General features: G+C 40.3%; 1 protein-coding gene across 1 annotated transcript; it reads left to right on the top strand.

The window, feature by feature from the left end:
- Positions 1–27305, top strand: AQP9 (aquaporin 9). Its single transcript, XM_026045834.1, has 6 exons — positions 1–322; positions 12385–12511; positions 15768–15905; positions 18417–18535; positions 20143–20360; positions 25121–27305. Exons 1-6 carry the CDS (start codon positions 221–223, stop codon positions 25281–25283), a joined length of 867 nt encoding a protein of 288 aa, XP_025901619.1. The 5' UTR covers positions 1–220; the 3' UTR covers positions 25284–27305.
- Positions 27306–27961: the final 656 nt, after the last annotated feature.

Raw genomic sequence — 27961 nt, 5'->3', positions numbered from 1 at the left:
AGAGAAGGCACAGGACGGAAACTCATGATGAATTGTTAGGGCACGTTGAGTTGGTTCTGTCAGTGCCTGCAGTCAGATGATTTCACTGGCCGTACGGGATGAAATCTCATATTTCAATGTATAAGTAAAAGTGTCAAAGTTCAGCTGAAGCAGGGACGATTACAGAGCATATTTTGTGTGTATTTGTAACTAGGGCTGCAGAGCAATAGAGGAAGCAAAAATGAGCCGGAAAAACAAGGGGAGTTTGAAGGAGAGATTTGCCTTGAAGAACAGCTTTGCTAAAGAAGCCCTCTCAGAATTCCTGGGAACTTTTATAATGATAGTAAGTGTCAGCTGCTTGCCTTCCTTGCTACTAACTTACTGTTGGACAGTACTTGTAAGGGGACCTGTGTGCTTTTTCTTATGCGGTATCAGCAGCGTGGTTTCTCTCTGACAAACAGTGCACAGCCTTGAATGAATTGCTTCTATTTATGGTAAGTCTGTAATTCTTTTTTTTTCACCTCATGTAATTATCGCTGGCTATTAAAAACAGAGGTATGTAAATTGCAATTGTGTGATAAATGCTGGATTTTATGGTGTAGAATTTTAGTGAATTAYCACATTCTGAAAAAATTCACTTGTGTACAATGAATACTAATAACATTCTTGCTTTTAAATTTTAAGAATTCAGCATTTTATTGTTCTTTCACTTCTGTGTACAACTTAATTTGCTCTAAGCAATATAATCCTTTCCACATGTAAGAGAGTAAACTTGAGCTTTGAGGAATAGCTTTCCTGTGCTACATAGAGATCTAACCATGTGACTAATAGTTGATTTACCGGTGACTAGTGAATTTACTGCGAGTTTCATTGCTGAATCTTTAGAAACTTTAAGGTTTTTGTTTATTTGTTTTTAACTGCACTTTATTATACACTTGCTGAGTCCTGTAGTATTGCTGCAATTTAGGTAGGTATTACAGGTCATTTTCCTATCCAAAAATATTTTTGACTTAATTTCTTGCTCAAGTTGTCAGTACATTTCGCCTTGGGACACAGAAGTGCTTGGGGATTTACCAGGGTAGACAGTTGCCTCTATAACAAAGTATCTGCCAAACTCTTTCTTCCCCTTCCGAGCCTGAACAAGGTAGTCTTGCTTACTGATAAATATTTCATCATAGCGAAAGGACACACATACACACACGCACACAAAATCAGGCATAGAACTGACATAGTATATTTTATAACTCTAACTATATTAGCTAAATTTCAAGTAAGTCATCTAAAGATTCCAGTAGCTCATAAAATACATGAAAATAATGGCCTTTATTACACTTCTGCCAACTTTTAGCACAGGCACTAAAGTAACRTTATTCTCGACTTTAATACCGTCCATAAGACATTACAGTAAGGAGCACATTTAGAAGCAATGAGCACAAAGAACTTTACAAACATTAATGAATTAAGTGTCACAACACCCTGGCAAGAAGGGGAAATGTCATTACCTTCATTTTATATATTAGCAAACCTGATTAGGGCAGGCTGCACAGGAAGCCTGTGGCAGAACTCTGAATATAACCCAGATCACCTGACTTCCAGTCCTCTGTGCTCGCCACAAAATCCTCCTCCTCTTTCCATTAATACAATTAAGCAAGTGAAGAAAACGTATTAAAGTGCAGACTAGACCAGCAAATGCTATTATTTAATGTTCTGCTGCCCAAGTCTAGAAGGAAATGCAAACCCTGCATCAATTTTCTTGTATATTCTCTGTATGATATAGTGGAAAATGAAGCTACAAAATCATAGTTCATAATCTGACTGAATTTCTGTTGGTGAAAGCTGAGAAGAGTCATATGTAGATTAATCTGCAGCTTTTCAATTGCTTGAGTATCTCAATTTACATGTAGACTCTGCAAGTTAGCTACAGCACAAAGTTAGTTATAAAGAGGCGGACATCGCTGCCTGTATTTGTTGCAACTCCTTTTAGGTTCTTTCAGCTAGTATGTAGTTTCTCTTCAAAAAGAGATTAATATTAAACTCTTAAATTGAAACTAATTAAAGGCCCCCCTTTTGTAAGTTTGGGGGCAGCAATCCCTGATAAAGAGGCACCATGAAGACAAGCGCGCCAGCCTTGTTACGCCATCCTGCAGCTGTATCTTAATCCTGTTATCCGGCGAAAGCTGGGCAGGGCGCAGGACCTGCAGCGCAGCTGCTTCCATCGCCCCCGAAAGCCCTTTCCTGTCGCTGCTGGGGGCTCTGCTGCCTGTGGGCAGCACCYGCACCACAACAGGGCAGAGTTGAGCCCCTGTATTTCCAATAGACTCATTTGTGGCTTCTGAGTTTCACAAAATTCGCAATAGTTGCAATTAGATAACATCTCCTACATCTCCTGGTCAAACCTTGTGGCTTGCCAGAGTCTACGCTGTGGCTTGCCTTGCAGTGTGGTCTCAGGGCTTGCAGACTTAATTATTTTCAACTGAAACTAGAGAAGCAGGTGAGCTCCAGAACACACCAAATGAGCTGACCAAATGAGTGGATAGTCAGTCCATGAGACCAGATTAGAGATTCTCCTAAGCAATTCCCCGGCGACTGCAGTTAGGTACCCAGACCTGGCTGCTTCCCCAGTCTCCTTCTCCTGCCCCGCGTTATTCGGTAATGCTGACACAGCATCTCTCTCCCTGCTTCCCAAAGCACCTGCTTTCAGGCTCTTTAGGGATTCAGTGGGCAACACTAACCTGCAGGAACCCACACAAGTGCTGGGCTGTATAGGTGGGCCCCCTGACGTACAGAAGAGCTGGGCTCTATAGGTGGGCCCCCTGACATACGGAAGAGCTGCTGCCCCTGCCTGAAAGTCAAACACTGGGGTGGCTGGCATTTGGGCTACTCTTAGACCTATTATCCCAGGGGGCAGTTATTTTTTTTCAGTATCAGGCTGTGAGTTATTCTCTAAGGCACAACACAGCTTCTCTAACTGTGTTCTGGGACAAGAATTGGGGCAATAGAAAACCCAGGTATTTCAGTCTATTATCAAATGCAAATCGCGTATGGTTTTGGTTACCTTGAGCCTTTGATTACTGTCTTCARCTATATGACATTCACTTTATAAGGTTCCATCAAGCCTAGAAAATAGTACACTCAACCTCTTGTGTGATGTCTATACAACAAACTTAAGACTGCTGTCTTTTTAACGCAACTGAGTTATATTTGCAACATGGGCAATGAGGAATGTGCATGATGATATTTGTAGATCCTTTGTAAATTCCTGCCACTATTCTTTGCATTTTCCCTGATGCTGTCACATGATAAACACTTAACCTCCAAATTTTCTTTGTGCCATCTGTTAGAATAAGCATCTACAAAAAAACAAATATACCTATAAAGTTTTCAAAAAATAGTTGAAGAGGGAGATACTTGTTTCCTTTGAAATGGGCACAGAGTAAAGTCATTTTTACGCAGAGTGTTTGGAGTCAAGTTGTGGGCCTGGAGCTCCACCCTACACCCACGCATTAGGTGCTGAGTGGGAGAAGGGCAGCAGGTTCACAGCCAGGCTGAGACACCAGCACACAAACCACCTCCCAGCCCCTGAACCAGCCTCRGCCTCCTGGGGCTGACAAGGCCCCCAGTGCTAAAGAGCTTCCTGGTCTTGGGCCCGACTCCTGGTTTGGCACCTAGGGCTCTGAGGGGCGAGTGGGGCACACAACCCCTGGGTATTGAGGCAAAAGGGCCAAGAAGGCAAGCTGGGTTATATAGATGGCTTATGTGATTTTTCAGTGAGTCTGTCTGCAACTCACCCATCCGACTGCCTCTCTGCTTTTAATCATGWTGCTCTCCATATTTCCCCTTTGGGACTTGGCTGCATTGCTCTCCTACAAAATGGGATTTGCTCTGGCTTACACTATTAAGTATAGCTGAATTGGAACAGTTCCAAAAGGAGAAGCCGAATGGGCCATGTGTCTTCCTTTACCAGCTACCACTCACATAATATAGTTTGCATTTTATTTTCACTCTCAAGAGTATTTTGCTAAACACAATTTCCCGGAAAGGAGCTACATAGGAGCCAGTATCTTCTAGGTGCAGAGCAGGGTACATTTCCATGCYGAAACAGAACACAGGCTGCAGTTTAGGACATAAGGAGAAGCAGGTAGCATGTACACAGACTTCTCTGTTCAACAGCTTGTCTAAGAGCATAGCCTAATAAGTGCTTACAACTGARTCTGAGCAAACTAAGACATTATCATCCTCAGCTGTTACTGTTGCAGTATGTGGAAAACAGAGCATGTCTGTACGAATGTTCCCATTTTCCCCCTTTCCAATATGAATGCTCCCACTCAAATAAAATAGGTTCACAAAAGCCATCTAGTGATGAGGAGGACACCTTTCCTATCCCAAAGCTTAGTCTTCAGCTGAAGATAGGGAACCTCTTGTACAATTTGCACTGAAGCAAATTGCTGTATATTTTTGCATGCATAGATACTGCAATCAACAAAGGACACGTGCATAAGTTGCGCACATGACATCCCTCACTGTGAATACTCTAACGAGCAGGAATGCTATTGGGCTCGTTATAATGCTCATCAGAATCCTTCTCTCTTGTTTCTATCACTTCATTATGGAAGTTATCGTTCCTGTCTTGAGGAGAGATAATTACTGCCTGAAAAATCTCTCAGTGACATGCCATGGATTTGCTCGGTCATGGAGAAGATTACTATTTAAGCCACTTTTCCATATATTAWTTTTGGGACCCCAGATTCCAGTGTAGATTAGTTACAATATGTACAACAACAACATTTATCCATTATCCCAAACATGCACGGATTCATTGTTATACTGCATGAAAGCAGATACAGGTTTTGATCATTTACATCTTAYCTAAGAAGAGCATTTAGCTATTAATAAAAAATTACTACTTAGAATTTTTAAAATAAAAACAGATTATTTTTAAATATTGACTACGTGAAAAGAAAATTCTTTATTAGATAAAATTACTTCCAGCAACATTTAATATATTAAAAAAAAAAAAAGACAGCTGCAGCCTTTAACAGCTGCCTGGTTTGCCATTAGCAGCTGACTTTTGTGGAGTATCTTGCATAATTGGCTGTTAGACAGTTAAGTTTGTCAAAACTACATAAAATGGTTATTAAAATATATTTATGACTGACATCTTGATATGCCATTTACACTTTTCAAAATACTCCATAAAGTTATAAATACCATGGGCCCCAGCAATGGCTGCTGTGGAACAGTTACACTCTGAAAAGTGGCTCCCATATATTAGTTTCCACAGTGCTGCCATAGCACAAACAATAAATAATAACAGTCAAGACTATCTATTCTGTGACATAGGTTCTAATCCTGGARTTGAGCAAAACTGCTCCGTTTGTGAGAACAAGAGGCTATTTTCACTGTCATCACAAGCTCAACGTTTCCTGTTTCTGCAAATACACCAGTTGTTGTATTTTGAAGAAATGAAATTCTGCTAATGTTTCAGCTGATAATGTGCAAGGACTGAGCTTTTCCTCTTTTTTTTTTTATTCCAGCTGTATTTAAATCAGCATTGCAAACATAAGTCAAAGTTGTAACAAAGACCCTTAGCTGTGCTATGTGAAAAGAGTGATTTTACACACTGCTTTTCTTTCCATAATATTACCATTACTAAAATCTATTAATGTTTTGTTCCAGACAACACTTACATCTCATTGAATTCTTTTTGCTAATTCAGCTGACTAGCTGGCAGTGTGAAAGAATGGAAAGGAAGGTTGCCTAGTGCTCTCTTACCCTGAAATGTTTATTACTGCAAATAATTCTGAAAAGTCACAGGATTTTTTTTTTCCTTCAGTACAAGCCAAAGTACAAAAATTGTGGTTATTGTTTTTTCCAGTATATGAGATTTTAAACTTTTAGGTGATTCAAATATTCTGTACAGGATGATCTTAAAAAGGAATTATCTTCATCTTTGCAGGATCAGCCCAACACAGCTCTTAGAGTTTACTCTAGGGTTCCAGTAAGTAAGCAGAATTTTATTCTTAAAGACCTTTACTTTAAAGGCTTTTCTTTTTTTTTTTTTTTTTCCAGAAAGTTTACGTGTGTATAACTGAAGTGTAGGCTATCTCCCCTTTTTTTTGAAATTAACATAAACAATAAAGTGCAGAATGAAAGATAATAAATGAACTTCATGCCATGCAGTAAGTTTATATCTCTGATCTGAACAGTTCAAGATGAACCGCACAGCTTAAATTGAATTTTAGTGAGCTCTCCTATCCGTGGTCTAGTGTAGTGCCAAGCTTTACTCAGCTACTTCTAATCCATTCCTAAACTTACTAAAAATAGCAAACTGTTTTACTATTCAAGGACCCTGTTATCTCAACATGATGAAMGGCAAAACTTCAACAACGGCGCTCCTTCATCCTAAAGAAAGGAAAGACACACTTATCCTTATATTCCCAAAAGAAAATAGAGAAACTCTTGGAAACAGCAATGCCTGCTCCTACGCTAGCTCTGAATGGTTCCCCAAGCACCATTAGAGACTAAATCAATCTTACGAGTTTAGATTAATCTTTTCAGTTGTGTAGGAAGCAAAGTGGAGGCGCACATCTCAGCTCAAGAATAAATGAGGGGTACAGCACCTCAATATATTGTTTCTCTTCTCAAGACGTCAACAAGTCAGTTTCGCTTCCCATGCCTAGTAGTTGCTTCCAGGTTTCACTTTTGAAAGTTTGTATCTTAATCTGAAATGTTTCATTTCTTTTCTCTCCTCAATGTCTAAAACTCACTAATAAAATAAAAACAAAGATCACGAAAAAACTGATTCAAGACAGTGGTCCTATATAGGACAGAAAAGCATTTTAGAATTGCAGGATGTAGAATGTTGTAATTCTAATCACAATAGGGTATGAGAGATTGCAGGCCTTTGCACTCTCGCTAGGTGACTTCAAGCTTTTATTTGTCTCCTATTGCATTTGCAAGAGCAGACAAACTTTAAAACACCAGTTTATGTAACACAGCATAGTCTGTACCTTAATATTTTCACTAYATTTTTCCCACACAGCAATCAGAACCACATCTTTATGTTTTAAAATCTTAATATGCACATTTCATCCAAAGCCTTATTAGATTTACATTCATGTCTCCAAGTAGTTTTAAAAAAAAAAGTTTTGTCATTAAAGAAAACACCTTCAAAATGGCAATTATTTTAGGGTTATGTCTATACTATCTAGTTATCTAAATGATAAGTTATTATTCCAAACCCTTATTTTATTAGATAATAAATCTGATAAAAACAAAGGGAAATCCATTTGAACCCAGGAGGATATTGTTTGAGTCCCAGGGGATCATCAATAGAACGGATATAGTGATTTTTTATTATTCCAACTTTGATTAGATTGTAATCTACAGACCCCCACCCGAACACCAATATGTAATTAATGATGAAATAAGAGCCATGTGGTTTTAAAGTATTTAAAAATTATTTGACCACTAGACTGTACTTTTAGCTCACCTTCAAAATTGGAAGTACTCTCTGATTTGACTAGAGATGATAAATTTGAGAACAGCACATTAGATGCAGATTGCTCTTTGCCAAACCTGGACCATGGCCTCAGATAATACACAGGCACAGCAAAAATATATCTCTGTATAGAGTTTCTAATCTATGATATAGCACCTTATTATAAAATGCAATGAATAAATTCCTAAGCAGAGCTGCTTCRTAAATAATGAGATTAGAAAGCGTGTTCTGAAATACACCCCAAATTATACACTTCTAGGACACCATCAATTTAGTAATCAGCATTTTATCTGAAAACTTTTATAAACAACACCCAAATTGAGCATATTTAGAAATGTTAATGGGTGGAGGAGAAGAAAAAAAAAAGAAAAAGAAAAAAAAGGCACACACACAGAGAAAAGCAAAACCCCAAGGCTGAAGAGAAACACAAAATAAAACGTTCCACGTTTTCACAGTTTTGCTCGGAGAGACCCCACTGCAGTGAAAGACAAATGCAACTGCTTCCCTGAGGCCCAAAGGGCTTGGGCTCTCCTTCGGCATCCCTGCTTGCGAGGGCTGACCCAGCAGCGCTGAGCATGGCTGCCCCCGTTTCCCTCAGCGGTCACAGGCCGAGCTCTCCCTCACTGCAGGTGTCCCTGCAATACCCCTCTGCATGCACCCCGCAGAAGGGGACACTTCGGCAAAGCAGGATTCTCGCACTAAGCCACTGTAGCCCAGCGACTGTAGCCCAAGAGCTGCAGTGGAGCGGGCAAGCGGCGGCCAGCAGGACAAGGAGGCSGTGGCCCTGGCTGGGAGTGTGCGAGGAAGCGCTGGGGCTGCCCTCTCCCCAACGGAAGGGCCTTGCACAACGCTGCAGCCTCAGGGATTTGCATAAGCGCCTGGCTCTGCCCTGAAGAAACACTAAAATAGAAATTCTGAAACTGTTTTTCTAATGTTTCTGGATTTAAAGTGTTCAGTTTGCAATTAAAATATTTTTGTTGTTGTTGTTGTTTTCGGGTTTTTTTGGTAACTTCTGGCTCTGGATTCTATTCTAGAAAATATTTCATGCTTAATTACTTTCTTCCACTAGAGCATCATCAGCTCAGTGACCGCAGAGCCATCCTCTGCCCTCAGGGACATGGCGCTTGGCAGCTGGTGATGTACAAAATGTACCAAAACACTACTCATTGTCTCCACATGGCTAAAAAGAAGGAAATTTGGAGTTACAGTAAAAGGGGATGGTTATGAACACACACTGCCACTAGATCTGTTYGATAAGCAGGGGCCTTTTTTATACAAGTCATGTGTCTCAAGATTCCTAAGGCTTTAAAGGTTATGTAGAAAAATAGACTCTCTAAAATTCTAGACTTGAATCTTGCAGGAAATCCTATTTATACTGAAGAATGCTCTTACACGAATCGACAAAAATCCCAAAAAGAGCACAGATGGAGGCACAGAAATCTTTAGTCTCTCAGATGACAGGAACAGAGATGAAGTTCTGCAACCTGTCAAGGAATTATGAGCACATTATGCTCATAGGAGGCCATTTGTTTCCCTTTCCTAGCATTAGCCTTATTACCCAAGACAAAGAAAAGKCTCTAATGTCCATGAAGCAAGTTTTTCTGGCAGAGAATGTGCAGACAGCTATTCTACCCCCAGACAAACTACATGTTATTTATGACAGTAATTTTATGACTTTGTGAACAAAAAGTCATCATTGAAGCTACTTCTGTAGATTTAAGCATATTACTAATTACTAAGAMGATGAAAACCTGGAAGCATAAAGTAAGGATATTTGACTATATTCTATCCTAAATCGAACTCCCATCAAATTTGTGTGCTTCCGCTTGACCTAGAAACATAAGAGAATTCAGTTACAGCTTAATTATGTAGCTGGTTTTAACTCAGCCAAACAGAGATTCACAAGTTTTTAAACTGCTGCTCACGCAATTTCATGATTAGAGGGTAGTTCCCAGTTAACGTTGAGGTAGCTTCAGTATGTATGAGGAAATAAAAATTAAAAAAAAAACCCCAAAACAAAAAACCACAACCCTTTCTTAAACAGAAAGTAGGTGGAGAAAATATCACCATAGCCCGGTCCAAACTTGCAAGCTTAGTTTGCAGTTGTCTCACTGCCAAGCAGGCAGGCACGGACTGTGCCCGTGCTCATTCACTGTGCAGGAGRGGACGCTCATTCAGCAACATTGGCCTGTGTGCTGCCTGGTTGCAGATTCAGCTTCTGAGACTGGTTAGCACAGAACAGAGCACCTTGAATTGGATGTTTCTTTATGACTGGCAGGTGTAACACAAGAGAACTACATGACTGTTCCTGTATAATACTCCTTAGGTACAGTGTTCAGGAAAGGAAGGCAATAGCTCGCCTCTGGTAATTACTTACCTCTTCCCATGATTTTTTAAGTGGTTGTTATCCTTTWTCCTCCTCTACATCCATCTTTGCTGCTCCTGTTCTCCTTTTTTTCCCCCACCATCATTAAGAAAAAGTTCAATATTTTCAAAGGAAAATATGGCATCTTTTTTTGAATCTGCAAAATTGTGTCTATGCCATTTCAGAGCACACATGCACACCTGCAGGTCTAGCTACACACCTACAGGTCTAGCTACATGCAAACTGTAAAGGCAATCTGCTCTTGCCCCAGTGCATGCAGCACCCAGAGCAGCCTGCTGAGCCTGCTCCATGTCTCATCCTTGATTTTCAGTAAATCTTGCTTCATATAATTTCAGGAGTACCAACTTTGAGAATCTGGGAAAATGAAGGTTAGAGCACACCATGCCTCTCTGTGTGAGCTGACTGCTGCTTGGAGTAGCTGTCTTGTGACTTCCAATTATACAATCCACTAAACTACACCTAACACAACTCTACCTGTAATGTATTCTGACCTCTGTAATACTTTGGCACCATATAGTGTTTTGTTTGCTTGCATGATTATATCCGTAAGGCAAGAACTGCACCTGGGTATATGACACAGAGTCTCAGGGTACTTTTATACTAGAATCTTTGTCTGCATTGCCAAGCTGGTTAAGACTCTAATTTTGCTGAGAGTTTTTCTATCATATTTCTACATTAGTTAAAACCCTTGGGAAAATAATGACATCAAAAGTATGATTTTTCCTGTTTAAATTTAACCTATTCTAGCAGGGTTTACTTGTCAAACCTTTTTTTGGTACAGTCTATTTCTAAGGCAGAAGTTTTCCTGTTACATTGCGTAGTCTCTGAATAGAATTGCCTGGCAGCTGAAAATAAGTATTTCACCAAGAACTACGCTTCAGTATTCAAATAAGCAAAGTTTTAAGGGCATCTACAATACAGTCATTGGTGACGCATAATAATGCAAAAATATGGAATTGAAGAGCTTAAGAAAAGCAACTGCATTGGCTAAGATAAAATGATTTTATGAAAAAAAAAGATCAGATTGCCATGTATCATGAAGATGAGGAGAGAAAATATCCATATTAAAATACAAGAGATTAAAGTTGCTTGAGATAAACTCAGTCATGCTCCAGAACGTTAGGATTCAGATCATGTTATACTTGCAAGAAAAGAGGAARGAAAAAAATTAGACTACAGTTATTATTTAGAACTTTTGGTAGGGTGTTGGGTCCTTATTCAACAAAGCTTAGGCAGAAATTTAAAGAGATTTTCAAAGACAGAATTGATTTCCAGCAGCAGTGGGCCAGCTAGCCTATCTTAAACTAAAAGTCCGTTGTGCCTTTGAAAATCTTTCCTACTGACTTCAGTAGGACATGCCTGAGAATACTCCAATGCAAGGAGGTATTCCCACTTAATTCTTCAAGCTGCAGAGCCACTAAAGCAGCCTGAGACTCCCTGACTACCAGCACATCGCAGAACAGCACCAGGCTAGTCTGAGCTGGACCTTCAGTCATGCCCCACTGCCAAAGCCGCTCTCCTTCCCAGAACATGCCCTGTTCTTGGCACTGGCAGAAAGCCAGTTGAGGACAGCAAAAGGAAAATAAATTCCTCAGGAGCATAAGTAACCACTATTTTTTAATCTGTTTGAACTATGAAGCTACAAATATTTGTCYGATTTCTCCAGGATTTGTCCTGTCTTGTCTTCTCTCTCCCTCAGACCAAAGTAACTCTTAGATTTTCACTTCTTTTGTCCAAAGWCTTGATTCTTGCTACATCATTCAGAATCATTCTATTTTCTCTCTCCTTTGTGGCATCCATTTTAAATAAGTGATACTAAGGTCTAGCAATTTGTATTTTGATAGAACAATATACAATACCAAGTCAGCATAATGGTAACACATACTACAGTCTCTACTGTTTTCTCTTTCCAGGGTTTCAGCACTAGTCATTAAAAGCTTTTTGATCAACCTTTCATGATTGTTTGAATAATATTTCACTTGTCTATAATAATAATAATAATCTGGAATTTGTAACTTACCACACAGTATTAACTCTCTGTCCACTTTCAGATGCAGAGATTTGTTGCTATGAGATCTTGTGCAGGCTTCATATTCTGAACTGTATCAGCACTGCAGCTGAAGAGCTCTTTCTGGGGAGAGAGCAAACAAGAACCAGGTGCATCAAATACAAGGAGAGATGAGGAGCAGCACATTTCACTGATTTCTAAAGCAAGAAAAGAAAGTGTCATAAATACTTTCTTRCTGTTTAGAGTATGATTCCAATTTACCACACAAATATTAATACTCCAGGTCCTCATTAGCAGACTTTCTTCCTGGTCATAGGGAAAGGAAAATGAAGAGCAAATGTTTACTGCAATAAAGGCATTAACAGCACATATGCCCCTAGTTTCTAATCATTGCATTTTTTTCAACACTTAACATTTTCAGCTATATCTGGACAGCAACAAGAGTTACACACTAACTAACAGCATTCCATGTATATGCTCATGGTTTTACTTGCGTCTTTTGAACTACAGGCACTTGGATGTGGGTGCGTGGGGCAGGCTGTCCTCAGCCGAGGTGCCCATGGTGGGCCCATGACAGTGTCTGTTGGATTTGCGGTGGCAGTCGCCATGGCAGTGTATGTGTCTGGGGGCGTTTCCGGTAAGTGACCTTTTTTTCTTGTATAATTGAATAATTCTTTGTTAAACTTTTGAAAAAAACTTATTAAATTACTTCCATTTCATGGTATAAACAATTATCTATCTAGCAACAGCAAGTACCATTATTGTGGTATCTGTATCTGAGTTTCTCTACTACATCCTTTGTGTTCCTCTTGTTTTCTTTTCTTTCTGGTGTTTAATAAATTCTTCCACCAAATTCTGATCTGAACTGCAGCATGTAACCCTTGGCAGACCTCTGGGCTTTATGATAATCAGTTCTTGTAAACCCGAATTCTTCATGGCGCTGCTTTAAACATTTCTGTGAATAGAAATGATCCTGGACAGCACAGGAAGCACACCAGGGAAGTGACCAGKGGAAGCTCCCAGAATGCAGCAGTCACCAGCTAGACAGAGGGTAGAAAGATGTAACCATGTGTCCAACCTGCAGAGTTCAGGATTGCAGGGTTCAGTGACATCTCTCCATGTCCTACGACAGACRGTAATATAGCCAGTCCGCTCCCTGCCCCTAATTTTAAAGAACAGTCAGTTTGCTTATTCTCTGAAGCAGCAGCTTACAGACAGAAAAAAAGCAGACCATTCATAAAAAGAGTTCATAATGTTCACCTGGGCTCTAGGTACACCTGGGCCATTATAATTATAATTATAATTCTGCTCTATAATTCTACTCTAGCAGAAATTACTGCAACTATTTTTCTTTCCTTTTACAAAGAGAAAAAATTCTTTTACAAAAATAATGTACATAATGTTTCTAACTTTACTTTAGAAAAAAACAAGTTGCTATGAAAGAAGCAGTCCTGTTATTGGCAGTGACATGCAAATTTTATTTGGCAGTATATTCTTATTATCTGAGCAACCTTTAACTGCAATGTATACATACATATTTATATACAGGCAGTTAAATCTTCTAAAGCAGTATCACGAAAATAACCTGGAAAGGCACTAACCTTTCCCACATTTGCATCTTTAAGGGATATCCACCTCTGTTACACAGAAGATTAGAATTCAGTTCCAGCAAGGCAGAGTGGTTACAGAGGTTGCAGGATTGTGCTTCCTGTGCTTTTCCCATGACAAAGAATTCTGCATGCAGAGCATTTTTCCTGTGGAAGAGGASAAACAGATATTTCAGTGACAATCCAGCAATTGATTACTGGTGGACATTTTAGAATACCACTTCTTATATAGCCCCCCTAGATTCTATGGCTAGCAAATTCTATGGCTCTTTGGCATCCAAAAGTCTCATTGTTAAATACTGCTACAGTATCTTACATCAGCTCCATATGAAATTCTGAATCCATAGTGGCATAAAATATATGGGCTGAACACTCAGTGGCTCTCAGCTCTTTTATCTAGGAAATTTCCCTTTTTCATTTTTCYTCCATCTCATTTTCTTCGATGCCTAGGCAATTTCGCACCACTTTTTCAAATGTAACCTTTTTGAGAAACTCACAATTTTGACTGCCGTAACTACAAATGAACGGGCAACCTATTTTCCAAAGCTGCCAATTTTAATTTTTMATCAGAATAGTACTAATGGCACAAGAAGCAAGATGTATTAACTCCCCTACATCAAGATGAGAGCCTTCAACCAGACTTTCCCTTTCCAGATATGATGTTAATCAGACATTTCAAGTATTATTATGACTTGTCTTGGCCATCATGATCACCCTGTATTACATACAGGTGGGAAACTTTAACAGGTGTTGAAAGAAAGGAAAATGATTCATTTCAGCCAGAGTAGAGAAAAAAAGACAACAATCTATCAAAATTCCTGTGAAAGGCTGTTAAATAAGGTGCCACCCATCCATTTGCTCTGTGCTGAAGAACTTGAAACACAGAGAGGAATTCAAAATTAATTCAGGACTGATGCTACTAGGTCAGTGTTTTGGAAATGATACAAAGGAGGTTTTATCCAGCATGTTATCTGTGTTTGTCAGTTCATTATGTATCAAAGGTGCCTGGATTTCATAAGATGATGACTCAGTGACCTGAAGTGCAAGCAAACACTGAAACTGTACATAGAGGCCCTTTCTCCATCGCTATCCTTTGACAGACAAAGGTCACCCTCCTTTAGTTATGTTATTAAATACGAAGACCATGCATTTTTCTAATAACCACTCAGGCTGAAATACGATTTTACTTGGATGCTAAGCAATGGATCTGCTCTGTGCTTGCAAAAGTTAGGTTTACTCTATTTTCACTATGGAGTACTGTTTCATCTATTAATTTGGCAAGAAATATGTATTTCTTAGGGAGTGACTATATATTTGCAAAAAAAAAAAAAAAGTAGTTTTCCAAAAACCTTCGACACCATTTTCTATGTTAATAAAAGATGTGGAGGCAAATCACTAGCAAGTGGCATAATAATAAATACATTTTAGATTCTGATAATGAAATGAATTCCAGTGCTGCTGGAATTATTCAGTTTCCAAATGAACAATTGTCAAAATTTAGGTGTAACAACAACTAAATACTCCTAAATAGGAAGGAAATGCCACAGGAAAGCAAAGTCTCTGATTTGGTACAGCTACTTCATCAGCTTCCCTAGCAAGGACTTTCCTGGAGGGTCTAAGAGCTTGATGAAAAAATGTAATTAGGATCTATGCACTGCTGCCTCCCGCATTTCATCTGGGAATAGATCACCAGCAATCAGCATGAAGCTGGGCAACCGTAGCATTATTTTATTTTATGTTTATGAAAACAGTTTCTGTGCAGTCTGAAGATTGCAGGAATACAAACATCTTTCCCTGAGGGTAGTCCAGATTTTGCACAAGTCAGTAATAAGCCTCAGTCTTAATACAGGTTTGCTAAGCTAAAGTGGTATCCTGGTGCCCCACTTACCCCCGAAAAGCAAATTAAAAGCCAGAGCCTTTGAAGACAGAGACTTCTTGCAGAATAATGGACTCTTCCACCACAAATGATCAATTTTAGACTTTTTCCAGTAAAGTCATCCATAGATCTATGATCTGTAAGACTGTAGTCTGATACATAGCAGAGTCTGCAAATGCCAAGAGGGAAGATGGATCTTGGAGGATATTTTCTTTCTCGTGTTTTTTTATTTCACATTTAATCCATTTTGTTTCAATTTAATTGCCTTCAGCATTTAGTTGCAAAATAAGCTCCAGAAAACCATGCACATAGAATCATGCTAAAAAGTGCCCCCATTTTTACAAATACTCCACCTATTCCCATGTATCCGAGTCATCCATATGACTGTTATTTTGTGATTTATTTTTCAGGTGGTCACATAAACCCAGCAGTTTCATTAGCCATGTGCGTGACTGGAAGATTAAAATGGACCAAATTACCAATTTACATATTAGCACAATTCCTGGGAGCATTTGTTGGAGCAGCGGCTGTCTTTGGGATTTATTATGGTGAGTACACCTTAGACACGCTCACAGGACAAACTAGAGGTCAAGCAGCCTCTAAGGCCCCAATTTTTCACCAAGTGCCAGGCAAGCAGAGGACTCTCTTCACACACAGCTAATGGCAAAAGTGAACCTAAAGTCATAAAGAAGAAAGGAAGAAATATAAAGAGTTTGAAGGGGAAAAGGTTCAAACATCCCAAATATCCTAAAAGTTTTCTGAAAAACTAATACTCCAGGAAATGTTCTGAAATTCAGAAAAATTATTCATAGGAAATTAGATACTCTGAGATCATGTATTTCTCAGTAAGGATTTTAAATTACTTAATAGCCAGGATATAGGGCTATTCATCTTCCAAGCAAATTAGAAACATTAGAAAGCCCTGATCCAAGTGCCTGTAGGCAAGTATCGCCAACGTAGTTCTTGGAGGTTACAGGATATGAGATCAAGTCCCTCCTGACTGAGCTGCAGACCACCCTATAGAGCCAGCTCTCAGGGGCAATGCACTCTGGGTAGAATGGCAGAAGGGTCACATAATAAAAGCAAAAAAAAAAAAAAAAAAAAAAAAAAAAAAAAAAAAAAAAAAAAAAAAAAAATCGAGGCCTGAGGCATATTTCTGTTATAGGGCGTGCCACAATGAGGAACAGCTCAGTAAATCAGACTTTACATACACAAGTCTCCTGCACTTCATGAGTCTTCTCAGCTAGACCTGCTCCTTCAGGCACTTGCTGCAAACTTCTGCTTCTGTTGCCCCAGTCTACGTTATCCCAAGCTTCCCTCTTCTGTCAGTTCACATTCATGCTGGGATTCATGGTCGTACAGAAAAAATTGGAATAAAAATGCCTACTATAAATAAACTAGCTACTTGATAGCAGTAGTAATCAACACTAAGAAAAAAAAATAAAAACCTTTAGGAACTGTGGCAACTATTTTTGGTTTGTTTTCATGGCTTCTTAGAGCTGGAGTTAGAGTTTAGGAACTGTGAGTTTTGAGATCAGGGTTTCCATCTGAGTCTCAAGCTAGACAGCTAGGGGTAGGGCTGTGGTCAGCATGCCACAGCCAACACACACACAGGGAGCTAGGGGTTGGATTCACTCTGCTCTGCCAAAAATGGTTGTGAGCATGACACACGGTTAGGGTTGGAAGTCAGGTCTTCTGAACTGTAATTCTACAAGAATCCTTCCAGGATGGGGTGAGAGTCAGGGCTGGCACAGGGCTGCAGCCCCTCACAGAGTGGGAGTTAAAATTCCTGTCTTCTTCCACACACACAGCAACAGCTATGGCTGGGGTTAAGATTAGAGTTAGGCTTAGGACTGGAAGAGAGAGTGGCCTTCCCACTTGAAATTGTACCAGAATCCTGTTCTACCAGGGCAACTAGGATGAAGTCAGGGAGAAGATCGTCCTGTACTGCAACTCGCCCTGGGAGCTGTGAGGGGCTTCCTTTCTGTTTTCATGTTTCTATCATGTTTTCTTTTATCCTTTATTTTTGCTCAAATACTTCACTATTCTCTTGTTCTTATTAATTCCCAAACCGTTTCTGTACTTTATCTTCCTACTAGCAAGTCCAAAATGTCCTGTCCCCTGAAAACTCACTGGCAGTCAGACATAGTAGGTCAACATAATATATGACATTGTGCACAAAAGAGTCTGAGCCTTAAGCGAACCTAGAAAAACTGAGGGACACATACAACCTCTTCRCTACCTCTTGCCCTCAGGAGAGGTTAACCTTCCAAGCATGACTTCCAAGGAAGACACAGAGCTATTCTAGACTCACATGAATCACCTGACCACTGGATCTGCTAGTGAAATAAAGGTGTAATATTTCTTCTTGTCTGTTCATGCAGATTCTTGAGTGCTTGGTCATAGAGTCCTCCTATTTCTAACATTTCAGGACTTGTCAAGGCAGCAAATTGTTCTGAGAGAGAATCTTATTATACTAATTATAATATACTCTGAATACACTAATAAGAATCCAAGTTTTGTGGCTAGTATCTCCCCTCCCATCTTTGGTGACTGGCATAATAGCTGGGTGTAAGGTTGACAAAGAGTTAAAAAATTCAAACTCCTTTAGAAGAGGAGTCTTCTCAGGAGAGCTCATTCCAAGAAAAAGTCATTGCATAACTGTCGAATGGAATAGCAATAATTCCTGGTGGCTGGGAATTCAGGGATTTTTACAACAGTATAGTAAGGATGCTGTGGGTTTCTCAGGGCATAATGCCAAATACAGAACTTCTTACGGAATAATGCAAATGGGTTAAAGATCACACAACGCTCCCTTGCACTCATTTTGGACCAAAGAATGGGGGAAGCCCCATTTGGAAGGTGTAATATGTGGAACAAGTGCTTCAGTGCACAGCAGGAGAGATGTGACAGGAGGGCCTGAAGCTCTTAGCTATACTCCCAGATAAAACAATAATTTCCAGTGGAGAATGGGGAGTGCACACACCATAAACTATATTCTAGTCCTTGAAGAACTCGTGTTTATAGAGAGCACAACCAGACCTGGCTGTCTTCCACAGATGCTTTCATGGATTATAGCAATGGGAAACTTGAAGTCACAGGACCTAATGCAACGGCACATATCTTTGCAACATACCCCGCTCCATATCTAACCCTCATAAATGGATTTGCAGATCAGGTAAGTACACTTGTTATCTAGATTGCACAAAAAAACATACTGAAAACTATAAAACTGGGCATTAAACATACATATATATTTAACAACTATGATGAATCTTACCACTTTGGTCACATATCACTATGTGTAATAGCAATGAAAATGTAATGCTGTATGCAGAGATTACATTTTSATCATATTATGCAAGCAAGACAATTTCAAGTTGTTCTCTCCACATTCATCATGTTAATTGTTGTAGTCTTCACACACTTTTAATGCTGTATGCGTGGCAGCATAAAGCAATCTTTCTCCATTAACTTCAGCAGAGTAACATCCATTTACATCAAAATCTAGACCACTTTGCAGACCTATCATTCTTTAAATAGTGCCTAAGCAGGCAGTTTAGCACACTGCACTGCTGAATTTTCCACTATCATAAGCCTTTTCCTTGAAAATGAATTTGTGATGTTTGTTATTCTTCCAGTAACCGAGCGAACTTGAAAAAAATCTCCATCTTATTTCCATTATTTATTCTGTACTTGTGCTTATCCAACAGTGAAAAATGAAGTTTCATATTTCCTGTTTACTTCTGATTAGTTACCTGCCTTCTTCAGGCATATATGAAAAAAACTAGTGCATAAGTAAGATCTGAAAAACTAGGGTTTGTTGGTGCACAAGAATTCCTTACACAAAGCACTTGAAAACTGTGAAATACAGCTTAAAAATGCATTTTGATTTTTTTTTTTAAGGAAAAACAGGTCTGATTTTGTTTTAGATCCATCATAAGGCTTTGCCTTCCATAGATCATTTTGTACAAGTATGTTATAATAAAGTTTTTTAAAAGTCATTTCAAATAAGCCAAAACACATATACATGTGAATACACAATTTCTTTAAGATCAGTGTGGAAATGGAATGTCTGACACTGCTGATTTTTTCTATTTTTCTCTTTAGTTAATTATTAATAAGATTGATAATATTTGCAAAGCATTTGAATTACACAGAAAAAAACTTCCATCAGAAAATCATTCCAAGAATATTTCCCTCAATAACTCTGTCAGCATATACAGTACAGAGGTCAAATTACAGTTACACATACAAACTTAGTTTAGGTATTCCTGATTCTTCAGATGCTCATCTTTGAAGATAAAGACTTTAATRCTTATCCTTGTGATACGCACTACCTGGATAAAGACAGGAATATTCATTCTGATAATCTATCAGGTAAGTTCTAGCCACGTAAAACAACTTTATATCAATGTAACCGATTGAATTGTCATAGCAGAACTACCAAATATCAAATAAATTGTTAAGCTCTCAGGAAAAGGTGTGGAAACAAAGCACCAGACCTCACACTGGTTAACTGGAGTCCTGCCCTCTTTGACACCAGGCTCTTGCAGGTTTTTCTTTTATTATATCCTCAGCAGATTTCTTGTCCTTTTCTCAAAACTTCTCATTACTGTGAACTAGAGAAATACCATGATCCAAAGTTTGCTATTCTGAACTGTGCAATAAATGTAAATACCAACATAAGCCACCACAGTTCATGGAGATGCCATGGCCCCTCTTTTCATTATTAGTAGGAGTCTGCACATATTTATTCAACATTCTTTTCTTTGCATTGGCCAGGTGATGTCAACAGCTGTTCTTCTTCTGGCTATATTTGCTATATTTGACACGAAAAATAAAGCAGTACCAAAGGGCCTGGAGCCAATTGCAGTAGGCCTCCTGATCATCGTACTTACGTGCTCCTTGGGAATGAACAGTGGCTGCGCCATGAACCCAGCCAGGGACCTAGGYCCTAGGCTCTTCACAGCTGTGGCAGGATGGGGAATGGAAGTATTCACGTAAGTAAGCCTGGATATGAAGTGAAATGCCGTTGGCTAAAACGGCTTCCTAGGGAAGTTAGAGCCTAATTCAACATGGTACCAATTCATACTTTATATACATATGGGTAATTCTTTACATACCAGGAAAAGCTATTTGTGCACTTTAAGTCAGATGTGCTATAGGAAGCAGGCTTTAAAAAGGATTTCCTGCTCCTAGGGCAAATCAAACACGCATTATCTCTAGTATCAATCACTGTTTCAAGCAGACCCTTCCCAAAATATTAGAGGTTCTTAGAGGTCACTGAAAATATAGAAGAAGTGCTTTCTTCTCTCATACTGCAGCTTTCAAAAAAAGAAAAGGAAAAGAAATTGTGAAGGAGTTAGGTGGGAATATTTATTGAGTGCTCTAAAAAACACAGACACATCAGATTGATTCAGTCTATTACTACTGCTGAGTTATTGCAGAAATCTACAACCATCTAAAGCCTGACTTCCTGACTGGAGAGAGTGAGGGAACAAGTGAAAGCTTCCTTCATTTTCCCACATTTCAGACCACACTTCCTAATCCCTGCACACAGGTATGCACGCACACTCTCTCTTGGCGGGCCTGATGCACAGCTCATTAGCTGCACATCACATCCACAGCTTACACATATCCAGTGTAAGAGCCACTTTGGGATATCTAAGTAAAACTAATCTGTCATCAGGAGGTGGATCTTCTCGTTTATTTTTATATAAACTGTTTTTCCAGTTATTTACTAGTATGAATCCCCAGATGTACTATAGACTGCTATACAGCTCCAGTTAATAGGTTTCATTTTAACTACTTTTTTAAAGTACAAATAATCTCTATTTATTTAGTATGCTTTCCATCTACACAAACCTGGTGCTTTCGCAGAAGAAAACAGTAGGAAAGGTTTTCTGTTCAAACTAAGAAACTAGGCACAGGGAGTAGAAGAAACAGGCCGCAAGTCAGATGGCAGCCCAGATCGAGGCCGGGGCTGTAACACCACTTCTGTGAGGCCCAGCCCAGAGGTCTGGCCCCGTTATCTCCCAGCTGTTCCTGCTGCTCCGCTCTGACCACCACACCGTTAGACCACACTGTTGCTTAAACAGCAGTACATAGTGTGACAACCCATACTTAGGATTCTCCCTCACACCCATTTAATCATAGTTGTTTGCTATAGCATTAATTATGTTATGTGCTTCAATATCACATGTATTACAAAGTTGGCTATAATGTTGCCTAAAACTTTGGAAGCCTGACTCTATAACCATGGTCTAGCCACAGAATAACTGGCATTTCCACTCCTTTCAGAAGACAATGTCATATTCATCTACCCTTTAAAAATTACAGGAAAACTCTATTTCTGTATGGCCCTTCCTAATTTAGTTTCAGGATTTATACACAGAGGAGAAATAAAACCCCCTGTAAAGCCTATACTAAGTCACTTAAATGTGAGAACATAAAAAGATATGAGATTTCTGGTCACCACCAGAATAAACCCCCTGCAGACTCAGGGATATATACATTGCAGAAGGAATCTTCTCCATTTTGCTCTATGTACCCAAAATGTGTAAGATCTCATTAGATACAGAAGGATGAGACTTTTTAACTCACTCATCCTAAGCAACTGCTTTAACCACAGAAATAATCAGATCAGAGGAGCAAATCCCCTCCTCTACATCTTCTTTATGCTTGCAGGCCCTGCGAGATCTGATTTTACCACATTCTCAGGTAGGAGCTGCCAGCTGGCTGGAGGGGAGTTGTACAACTAGCCCATGGAGTCACCCCGAGGCCTGGGAGAGAACCGAGCAGTGGTTTACTCAGAGCTGACGTTATTACTTGTTGCTCAAGGACACCTGAAGGGGCAGTTTCCCTGGGAATCTTGCCCAGGGAGAGACAGACTACAGCATGATTTCCTGAACCACTGCAATSAGATTAATTTTGGTTAAGGCTCCTGTGTAAAGTTGTTTACCTGTTACAGTTGGAAGAGGGGTTGTCTCTCTAGCACCCTCTAGATATCCCTGCCCATGCTGTGGTCAGCTACTGCAAGCTGATCCTCCAGGTGCTGGGCAAAGGCTTTGCTGAAGACAGCTGTCCCCATCATTAGAGACAGTTGCAGCCTTTTGAGACGTGAAGGTTTCTAATGTTTTGTCCTGTAACCATGGAGATAACCAGAGGTCTCTCTTAATAATAATATCTCAATATGGAAAATTGGTCTTACACAGTCTGGGCTGTAGCAAGAGAGCAGCCAGCGCCTCAGGTACAAAGGCCACGCTGGGGCTCTGACAATCAGGCAGCGTGGCAAAGCAGGACGAGGAGCAGCACGGCGGCGAGAGAGCAGCGCGTGCTGGCGGCGCACAGCGGGACCTGCGGCAGCCGCCCCGGTCACCACACGGCCCTGGCCCGTGGGGCTGGCGGAGGCCGCGGCGAGGCCCGGCCGCCGCGGGGGCTCCTCAAGGCCGCTGCGCGGTAACGCTGACACCTCGCGGCCGCGCCGCTGGCCGGGGCCGCCTGGTCCTGCGGGCAGGCGCTCGCGCAGCCAGGTAGCTCTGAGGCGTAGCGTGAACCTCCCGAAGGGCTGCAGCTCCCCATGCTGCCTGCCTTTCCAAATGCCTGAATTATACRGTAATCTCAGCATTTCGCAGCTGTTGACTAGGTGGGAAAATTAATTTGGAAGTCTGTAACAGGCCMCTTTCCAGCCCACGTAGTTTATGTGCTATAGCTGCAGCTGAATTTTCCTGGCCTTTTTTGGAGTTCTTGGAATGCCTGGCAGTGCCCCTGTGTGCAGTTTAACCCAAAGRGAGGGGCTGCCATCCCTTTGCCTCTTGGCTTCAGTTCGCTGAACGCAGAGAGCAGAACCAAGGGCCTCAGCGGTGGGCCAGGAAAAACATGTGATGGTGACAAGGCCAGAGTGCCAGGCCCCTTCTTGCTCCTTGGCAGCAGAGCCACAAGCTGAGGGCAAGAGAAGGCAGCGGACGGCGACAAAGCTGCCTGGCTCATCCCGAAGCGTGTTTGCYCCTGTTCCAGGGAAGGAGCATAACTCAGCCCTGTCCTGATCTCACTACAGCTCTGGCATCACTCTCTGCAATGGCTTTTGCTGCCCGTCGCGGCAGGGAATGTGCAAAGCGTGGCTGGCAGCAGCTGCGCAAGCAGGGGCTGGGATTTGGAGGTCAGGCAGGAGCCAGCAAAGCCCGTGTCACGTCAGGGAACCAGCTGAGAGAAACCTGCCCAGAAACACCCTCCTCACGTGCCACACTCAGGGGAACGCATGCGAACAGGCAGCACAGGCTTTGCTGTGCAGATTAACAGAATAAAACCTGGTCCAGGCACATTCTAGAAGTTACGGGGCCCAATAGACCTGACTGACAAATCAACAGATCTTTAAATTCAGCAGAAGAGTATCAGGGGCTATTTTATATCCTCCTGGCAAAATCTAAACAATCTCAAGGGCAAACCAGCCCTCCTAAAAAAAAAAGAGAGAGGCATTGTGAAGGAAGGAATAAAATTATCACCAATAGGGCACTGTGAAGTTAGCAATATTATGTTCTTGTGATGGAACTTAAACAGAAGTTCACTGCTGCATAAATCTGTCTGACTGAATGCTGAGTAATTATCCATATAGTGTAAAGATTATTTTGCTATTTTTTCATAACCCCCCATAGCTTCCTTTTAAGTTCCTCTCTCAGATGAATTTGCCCTTTGTATTTGTGGGAGGAAAACTGATGTTACTTCTTCATTTGCAATATGCATGAAATTGAGGTGGCTAGGTTTTTGCTGGAGACTCACATATTCAATTAATACAGCATGTTATCAAATCAAAACACCTGCATGCACCAACACTGTTGTGAGAGTCAGTACTCTGACATCCATGCTCAGCAGTTTACTAGCATATCTGAATATAAATGTCCAGGAAAGGGAGAGCAACTGTTATATATTGGTTTTATAACTCCTAATAGTGGATTTGTTTCTTAAAAAATCTGCATAAGTCTACTGATTTAAAATGAAATTTAGTAATTGTGCAAAATGAATGTAAACTTTTCAGGGGAGCCAATATTCTTCTGTGGGCTTTTTTAACTAGACACAATTAGAAAGATCGAGCTTTAGGTGTATAAAACACTTATCTCTTCCTGAAAGATCCCTTATTTTAAGAACACATACAGGGCACTACATCATCAAATTTGAATCCAGACCACTCTAGTCAAGCATCATCCACTTAACGGTTTATAACATTTTCCCAAGGCAAATACAGACAAATCAAGTATGAACTCTTCTACTTGTCAAGAGGAATGCAGTATATAGTACTGCAGGCCTAAATCTGCAAATATCCATACAGATGAGAAAACCCACTTTTGCAACATACATTTGCATTAATCACTCTTGRAAACCCCTTCACAAGCAACTGGCAATAGCATCACAAGATTGCTGTACAATAAATATGTCCCTGTTCATTTCATTGTAAGTCAATGAAGCCCATTTTTCAGCATGGAGAAATTATTCCTGCTCCCAAAGAGCAATGCAGTAAAGGGCTCTTGTTTGCTAAGGTGTGAGTACAGCACTTAGATGAGGGTGCCCAGTGATGGTGACTTTGAACCATTTCACAGGCAGCACGGGCAGGAGAGGCAGGGCACTGCAGACTGACAGAAAGGTGAGACCAACTAGAAAGGGCCACAGAATAACAAGTGCTCCATGCCAGGGTTTGCTAGCTGGCAAATAAAAGGTAAAGTCATAACTCAAGTAGCAAATAATGATTTTTTATTTCTTTGTCTTACAGGGCTGGAAATAATTGGTGGTGGGTCCCGACAGTGGCACCTATGCTGGGGGGAGTACTTGGAGCTGTTACCTACATAGTTTTTATTGAAATTCATCATGCAGATACTGAGCCAGGAGAAGAAAACGACTTACGTGATAAATATGAACTTACTAATATGGATTAGAAAAGTGAACAACTTGGTTCTTTCATACTATTTTTAGTCAAATGATTGTTTGGACCATTTTATAAAATATGTATCTCTCAATTAGAAATATACCTTTCATAGCAGCAAATTTATATAGGAAACAAGTTAAAAACTAACCTCTTTCATGAAACAACAGCCTGACCACATTCAAAACTGGAATTAAGTTACTATTCTCGGGTGAATAAATTGTTCTATCACATCAGGTTGTCACCTGGATGAAACTGCAGTGAGATGGTATGCTGACCCGTCGTTCAACACAGATAATTAGGCAACATGATTTAGACTAACTCAAAATGGATGAGATAATGTTATCTAACTGCATACATAGGTAGTTAATTAGTTCACTGCTGAATTAAAGTATGAGAGATCTTTTACTTGTTATAACCATTATTTTTAAATGCTCATGCTTAAAAAAGGCCTGAATTGCCGAGATGTCAATGGAAGTAGCTTTAATTATCTTCCTAGCTATTTATCTAGCCAGTGACTGAGCAGTGAGGAGATAACTCGCCAGTGATGAGATTTAGTCACTCAGAATATGATCGCAAAAGGTAAACTCTGTTATGAGATCAACAATAAGTAGTACTTCCCTTGTTCTTCAGAGCAATGATGTTCAATTATTTTTAAACTGTTTACTTGACCTTTATGTAACCTAATATYAAAACCCTAACCCAGAATATTAACCCAAACCTCTCCTGCTGTGCTTTCTGAATAAAATTCATTCCTGTGGAGATGGGCCAGCACTAGAGGCTTATGCTGTGCCGAGGTCAGCAAAAGGCCTGTGGCTGTATAAGCTTTTAAGAGGCCGTGTACTGCTGATCTACACAAGGGAGAATTTCATCTGCTCTGTGGGAACAATTTTTATTTTGGTAGCACTAATTAAAATTAGAAGCAGGTCTCARACCTAGGTCCAGATCTGAATTCCCTGAGGAATACCAGCTCCACATCAGAGTCTGAAGCAGGGCTTCTCTGGCACTAAGCAGAAGTGGCTGGATATATGCCACTTCCTCAACGTCTACATGASGCTATTCCAGGATTATAGGCAAATTTCAACTTTAAAAAGTGAAATTACTTTTGGCTAATCACTGTATATTGAATGTATGCAGTTAATTAATTTTTTATACATATGCATACATATATTGTTGGTGACAATCATAAATAAATAGACATTATATTCAGTAATACTCTCAAGCTATTTTCATGGCAAAACCTCACGGCATCAGTTCAGTGGACTCATTGCAGGGTCTCCCTCTGGATTTCTGCAGTCCTGCTCCCTTGAATTCCATACTGTTTTCTAATGCTCTCCTGAAGGGAGGAAACTCTTTCCTTGGCCAGTCAAGGCCTGTGCACTTCAGTGAGGTCTTGACCTCATCATCAGAAGTGGTTTAGAGAATAACATGGTCAGAGTCTGCCTCGGCATTTATGTGGATCCTGTCCCGTCTGCACATGCCTTCGGCGCCCTCCCACGTGCGCCGCAGCAAGCGCAGGGCAGCAGGTACAGGCTCGCAGGATGCTGCGGCTGTGGGCAGAGGATGCTGCAGCCTTTACAAGCATAATTCTGATTTTAATTACACTCTTGCATAAAACCTGCAGAACTGTAGGCTCCCCAGTATTCATGTAAAGCCTTGAAAAATGTCAATTTGATTTACTGTCTCTCTGCTGTAGGTTAAAAGCAATACCCATAACCATGCACRTTTGGCTGCATCGTGTTGCCACAAGGTGACTGCCAGCCCCAGGGCTGGAGCACGGCCCCCTGCTCTGGCAGGCACGTGGTGAAGCCACCACTTGGCATAAAGTTTCTGTCTGTGCAGGGAATAAAAATAGCCAGAGAGACAGTTAACCAGATGTAACAGGTTTTACCCAAAATGGTTAGAAATGGTGGAAACATTTATTGTACTAGAACTTTGCATTGCCATTGGGCTTTATAGACCTCACTATCAATTATTTTAATATGCCACGGACAGCCTGGGGAAAAGCAGAATACAGGGAGGGCTGACAAAGGGACAGTGTATTTATACAGCACCGGCAGCAACGAGCCCACGCTCGTGGGTCTTCAGGCATTGGCTGAGATGTTTAAAGTGCTTCCACTACATTTTCCCAAAGGCCTTCAGATTGCAACAGGTTCTGCCTGTAAATCAGCATAAAATCTCCCCTCTCCTTTTTGCAACATTCCTATTCACTGGATTGCCATAGAAATCCTATCTACTTGTCTTAAATAATCAATATAAAAATCATAAGCAGTGATACACAGGTGGGATATCTCAGCCATATTTGTAATAAGCTCTCAGCAAGCTGTTGTCAATTCTATATTTGCTTAAAAACATTATTTTTAAACTTCAATTAATCATTTAATATGTTTGTAAATTCTGACTTCACTGAAGCCAAAATTTCCTTCAGGGAGAAGGTGTTATGCAGTTCAGCCTCAGATATCACTTCATTTATCACTTCACAGCCATAAGAAGGAATTCCTGGTTTAGGGATAAAACTCAGATGAGTCTTAACTACAGGGCCATGACTGGTATCTCCTAAATACAATGGGAACAATAATAATCCCCTCCTGCCTTAAGCTTCAGCAGACATCAAGATCTGTTTTGTGCAAAACAAAAGGGTATTTTTAATTTGCATAAACTATGCAGTTGTTTAATGTCAACTGATATTCA

The sequence above is a fragment of the Nothoprocta perdicaria genome, unplaced genomic scaffold, assembly GCF_003342845.1.
Source record: "Nothoprocta perdicaria isolate Ctin4 unplaced genomic scaffold, notPer1 scaffold_41, whole genome shotgun sequence".
Lineage (NCBI taxonomy): Eukaryota > Metazoa > Chordata > Aves > Tinamiformes > Tinamidae > Nothoprocta > Nothoprocta perdicaria.
The sequence above is the reverse complement of the archived record's forward strand: the minus strand, read 5'-3'. Positions and strand labels throughout refer to the sequence as shown.